The sequence below is a fragment of the Dreissena polymorpha genome, chromosome 8, assembly GCF_020536995.1.
Source record: "Dreissena polymorpha isolate Duluth1 chromosome 8, UMN_Dpol_1.0, whole genome shotgun sequence".
In the NCBI taxonomy this organism is placed as follows: Eukaryota; Metazoa; Mollusca; class Bivalvia; order Myida; family Dreissenidae; genus Dreissena; species Dreissena polymorpha.
This window is the reverse complement of record NC_068362.1, coordinates 102,969,683-102,975,803: the sequence shown is the minus strand read 5'-3', so window position 1 is coordinate 102,975,803 and position 6,121 is coordinate 102,969,683. Positions and strand designations below refer to the sequence as shown.

General features: G+C 33.1%; 1 protein-coding gene across 1 annotated transcript; it reads left to right on the top strand.

Moving 5' to 3' along the window:
• The first annotated feature begins 432 nt into the window (after nt 1-432).
• On the top strand, nt 433-5,853 carry LOC127842652 (5-hydroxytryptamine receptor 1F-like). Its single transcript, XM_052372280.1, has 2 exons — nt 433-651; nt 3,519-5,853. Exon 2 carries the CDS (start codon nt 3,934-3,936, stop codon nt 5,347-5,349), a length of 1,416 nt encoding a protein of 471 aa, XP_052228240.1. The 5' UTR covers nt 433-651; nt 3,519-3,933; the 3' UTR covers nt 5,350-5,853.
• Nucleotides 5,854-6,121: the final 268 nt, after the last annotated feature.

Genomic DNA, 6,121 nt, shown 5'->3' with positions numbered 1-6,121 from the left:
TATTAAACCCGTAATTGATAATTATTTTCCTAACAGTGTCAATATAAGATAAACAAATTGATTTCATATTTATTTCCAACTTCTATACGTATTACGAATAAACTTGATATAAATAAACGAATAAACTTGATATAAATAACACATAACACATAAAATTACCGCAAGCGTTTTCCACATTCTTGTATATTCAAGGATCATTGAGTTTTAGTCCAGGAAAAAAAAACGTTTGTGTTTAAAAGTTAGTTATCGTGTTGTCATCACGAAACTGTACCTTTTCAAAGACGTTCTATCACAAATTCAATTACTTTAAATGCACAGCTGAGCAAATTCAGTGCCTATCAACGACAGTGTTTTTTTCATCCGATAGATTTAAGGATGTGCTGTGAGTAGCCTCCGTGATCTTCGGCTACCGCAATATTGGATAACACAGACAGAGAACCATTGCGTTTGGTTACTCAGCATAAAAGCGGGAGCATAACAGTTATAAAAGGACACAGTCGCTATCCCGTAACATATTTATACGGACGACGAATGTAAACAAGCTACTTTGATACAATGTCTGCAACACGTGAAAATGTGAATATTTGTAGGATTTTATCCAGCAATTGATATGAAAACCAGCCGTATTTAAATGGATTTATTTCTATTAAGGTTCGTTTTAAATATTTGAAGTTGAAATAACTGCTAAATGCTAAAGCATACGACATTAATCGTTGCCTCGTTTCTACTACTGTTTAACAAATAGGACATTTCAGTTGTTTCGTTATTTATCTGCAAACAAACTCAAATTTAGTTCATGCAGCAAGAGGTAAACTTCATGCGACTATTTTAGTTATTCTGCATACCTTTTGTGCTATACTCAAACGGCTTATACAAGCATTCATTTTTTACTTCATTTAAATTGATTTGGTTATACAAATATTTCTTTCTCGATTTTAACATAGTAGAAAACAATTGTGGGGAGTTATGATAATTTCATTTTTTTTAATTAATAAGATATCGCCAAATAGATAAGACCAAAAAATATATCATAATATTTTGGTTAGTAGAAATTCTGTATTAATTGTTTGTTATAACCACAAACGCATTTTACTAATGTTTTATAATGTTAAATATTCGAATTTATTTAAAAATAAGTGTAAATATGTTTGAAAAATTATAAAATAAATCATTTTATATAACTCCTCCTAGAACTTTCTATAGCTATACATATTTGTGATTCTATCGGTAATAAAGATTTTAATTCATAACTTTAAAATCAGTAGTAATTAAGTTGACTGTGCAACAAATTACAATTCACAGTCGATTGCCATAATTTCATATGTATGGTCAGTACTAATAATTGAGTGCAACGCTTAAGAGCATATTTATGTTAAATGTTTGCATTTATGAAAGGCAGTACATGTTATTTCAAGATTATTCTGCTTTGATTAACAACTTTTGCAATGAATAAATAAAGCATAAATAAATCTCAAGATTATTCAAGGAAAGTATTTCTTTTAGGAACAGTTTTACAATTCATGGCAACATAAATTCTTTTTAAATTTGAGTAATAAGTAAATTCTACATAATCTAATTGTTCTGATTTATAGTGTGATTGTTGAATTTCAAAACATAACGAAATCGTTTATTTCCTTGTGTTTGAAACGTTTGCAATGACAGCGAGAAAGTTTTTTTTTAAAGATAATATACAACAGAACGGTATTGGTGTATACTGATCTGGAGTATATTTACATGTAATTAATACAACACACTCAAACTAAGAACGTCGGTTAGATTATTGCATGCGTGCCCGATGTTTAACCCAGATATATCAGTGTACTTTGTTATATTATCCTAAACGCATTCAACAGCGATATAATTGTAGACGCAATCTGAGTTTAAGAAGGGTGAATAAACGTCAATGATCTCTGGAAGATATCAGCCCCGTCCATATAAATGACCAGGGGAATAATTTAGCAATTAATAATGAATAATGTCCGGTCAAATTTCATAACACGTTATATATATCAGACGCTACGTACAATTCAGGCGTGATTAATTACGTCCGAAGAACGAAATGGGATTTTCCGCATTTACTTAATTGTGTTTTGAACACACATGTTATGTTAATATTTGTGTGCGTGCTGTTTCCGATTAGTGTTTTGGTTTCATATTATCTGTACAGGATACATTTAAATATTCAATGATATTGACATTTGATTGTCTCTTGCTGTTGTTAGACTATAATTGGTTCATTATATATCAGTTTACAATCGATTTGTAATGGCCATTTCTGGTAGTTGACAATCGATTCTAAAGCAAACCCATTCAATACAATTGCCATTGGATCAGTACAAAACAGGCTAGTAGCAGGATAAATCTGTCCATTACATCTGCTGTCAAGTACCTAATTAATCTTACAAAAGTGGGAGTGCTTGTTTCGGTGTTTTGAGCAGAATGGTTAATAGGGGGACAAATTTCGATCATTTTGTACTTTTCGTCATATGTGTACCGCGCCGCTGGCTTTTAATTTGTGAAAAGTCCATACCGTATCATCAGGCATATTTGTTGTCCTACTTTTATGCAAAAACCAATACAATATTCGTCATACGTATCGTATACCAAATTTTCAAAGACAATAACAATTAAAACAAATTTATTTATATGAACACATTCGTTTTTTGGATCGAATCGCATAATGTTTCTCAAGCTCGGATTGTATCTTTTTGTAAAAGACTATTGTTTGGTCAAGTTAAGTTTGACGCAATCAGTTTTTTTTTTCAAGTAATGTAACTTATTGATACAAGCCGAATGTTTGGATTAAAACAAACGTGTCCGACTTTTAACTATGAAATTTAAATAGCAAACCCCAGTAATGCCTAAAGTTTCCAGTGTACACGATTCTTCGTGGCTTAATTTCGACGAAGTAGTATTTTCCAAACAAGTTATAAAAATGAAATTTATAATAGCATCCGAGGAAAAGAAGCAATTTCCTGATAGCGTCATCCTAATATCCTAATTCACTACAGCATCATCTTAAACTTTAGAGCTTATTTTTCCATAAACAAACATTTAGTTAGTGGCATATTTATATGGGCTTATTACTACAAAACTGAATGTAATCATGTGGATTAACATGGCAATTTAATCGCCCAATAGTCGACGAGAAGAATTATTGTTTGTATAAAAACCATTTTATATTAAAATTTATATTTGTTATTTATTATGTATTATCTGATGATGAGAACTATACATATGAGCCGTGCTCTGTGGAAAGTTTTTTTTATACATGTGCGTAAAGCGTCGTCCCAAATTAGCCTGTGCAGTCCGCACAGGATTATCAGAGACAACACGTTCAGCTTTTATGATATTTTTTGTTAACAAAAGTCTCTTCTTAGCAAAAATTAAGTTTTGGCGGAAAGTGTCGTCCCTGTTTAACCTGTGCCTACTGCTAATCTGGGACGACACTTTACGCACATGCATTAAACCCCCTTTTCACAGAGCGAGGCCCATACAAGTTTTTGTTTTAATTTCAGGAACGAACAATATAAAGGATGGCAGTTACTTGCACCGATAAAAGCACTGGTCCGATTAACGTGTGCATATTGGAGGGAAACGGATATGTTCAACTTGAATGTGTAGCGTACTTCCTTTGTACGCAATATGGAAATCAAATCAATATATACAAGCTCTATCTAAAATAAATCACTTTTGAAATCAGACATGAACGTTAAGGTGTAAACTTTAAAAATTATATTTGGAATCTTGAAAACGAAATGAAATAAGAAGATAAAATAAATGTCATCAGAGTTTCAACTTACAAAAATCCTATTTGGAACATTGAAAACGACGGAATGATATACGAAGATAAATAAAATTTCATCAGAGTGTCAACTTTCAAAAAGCCTATTTAGAATCCTGAAAACGGAATGAAATAAGAAGATTAAAGAAATGGCATCAGAAGTCGTATCAGGGTCACCGATTTCGGGCTACAACAACAGCTCCTCATTTTCGATGCTCCCCAACGGTTATAGCACAGCACACATTATTTTGACATCAGTTTTGATTTCAGTGATTATGTTCATTATTATTTTCGGAAATTTACTCGTCGTTATAGCTGTTTTTACTGATAAAACGCTTAATACAACCCAGAACTGGTTCATCGCATCTTTGTCAGTGGCGGATTTCCTGCTTGGTTTGGTGATCATGCCTTTTTCTTTAGCCAATGAAATGATGGCTTATTGGTATTTCGGACGCATATGGTGCGACCTATGGAAGGCAATAGACGTATTACTGTGCACTGCTTCAATACTAAGCATTTGCCTTATAAGTCTTGACAGGTATTGGTCTATCACGAGAGCCATAGAGTACTCGCGACTACGAACGCCAAAAAGAGCCGCTCTTATGATAGCAGCCGTCTGGTCTCTGTCAGCTGTTATTTGCGTCCCTCCGCTAATTGGTTGGAAGAACCCGCTTCCAATTACAGATTATCCTCTATGCTTATTAAGTGATGACATCGGTTATGTACTTTATTCTACGATGGGCTCATTCTATATTCCATGCGTTATCATGGTGTTTGTCTATTTTAAAATTTACAGGGCAGCTCGGGCCTTGGCGCGTAAAAATCTAACGAAGAAGGCTAAAAAACTGAAACAGAAAATAGAAAATAAATGCAATGATTCGTCTTCTATTAGGGATGTAAAGTCACAAGTTGAATCTTTAACTGACAATAGCATTCAGAATGACACAGTTGATGATTGCTCTTTGGATACAAAGCAAAAACCGATTGAAAACACCACATGTGATCCAAATGATCGTGTAGATAACGTGATATCTATTGGAAAAGAAGAAAATACGAATGAAATTCATTTCGTTCTGAACAGTAAACAGAAAGTAATTGATAAAGGTCAAATAACTGTTGTCAACAATGCAAATGAGAGCAATAAGAAGATGTTAAAACCTGCCAAGGGCACTCAAAACGTTTTTATAAAAAATCTAGGTACACGATTATCTCGGAAGAAGAAGAGAGATAAAGGCAGAAACGGTAAAAACAGTAAGGGATGGCGAACTGCCTCTCTACGCGAACACGAAAGACACAAACGGAAAATAGCAAAAGCACGTGAAAGACGGGCTACCATTGTTCTTGGTTTAGTTATGGCAGCGTTTATATTGTGTTGGTTTCCATTTTTTACATTGTACATTATTACCAGCTTTTGTGATTGCATTGGACACGTGGTCTTTACGGTTGTCTTTTGGGCCGGTTACTGTAATTCCGCTTTGAATCCAATCATTTACACCATCTTCAACAGGGAATTCCGCCATGCTTTCCAAAGAATTGTGTGCCGTAAATCCCAAAGGTGGAATTGAAAAATTACGTGGCCTAGCTGCATTGATGATAATTTCGCCGAATGTCGTTAACGTATAAATTGCAAACATATTTAATATAGTAAACAATTGAGAGGTAAAATATGTAATTGTTACTTAACAAAATGTCATTATACTCAGTATCGTATCGAAAGGTTATGAATGTCCAAAGTTTTAATAATTGGTTTGATAAAATGTTGAGTGTATGTATCAAAATGATATTGGATGTTAACAAGTATTTAATGTGCATTTCATTTCAAATAAAATGATTCTTTAGTTATGCAATGTATAAGAAAATATATTGTTAATTAAGCTATAATTATATGTATTGTTTAAACAATCAATAAGAATGACATGAGTAAGATAAAAAGGATTTCAAGACTGACATCGTACAAATCTCCCAACGTACTGCAATCTGTTATGTTTAAGAAAGTGGAAGCGCCCAGAAATTGGATTTAATTTTTGACATTTATACTTTGTAGACATTTTGCATACAATGTTCTTTAAAAAAAATGTGGAAATGAACTCACGTTTGTTAAATTATAAAGCCATCATAGAATGTTGTTTGTTATAGTTATACTATATACACTTTTGATATATGAGCCTTGCTCTGTGAAAAGCCGTTGAAATGAGTGTGCGAAAAGTATCGTCCAAGATTACCCTGTGCAGTCCGCGTAGGATAATCAGGGACGACACTTTCCGCGTTTATGGTATATTTGTTTCAAGAAAGTCTCTTCTTAGCAAAAATATAGTTAATGTGGAAAGCGTCGTCCCT

Coding starts and splice junctions, on each gene's coding strand:
- LOC127842652 (XM_052372280.1), top strand. CDS start 3,934: ATGGCATCAGAAGTCGTATCAGGGTCACCGATTTCGGGCTACAACAAC.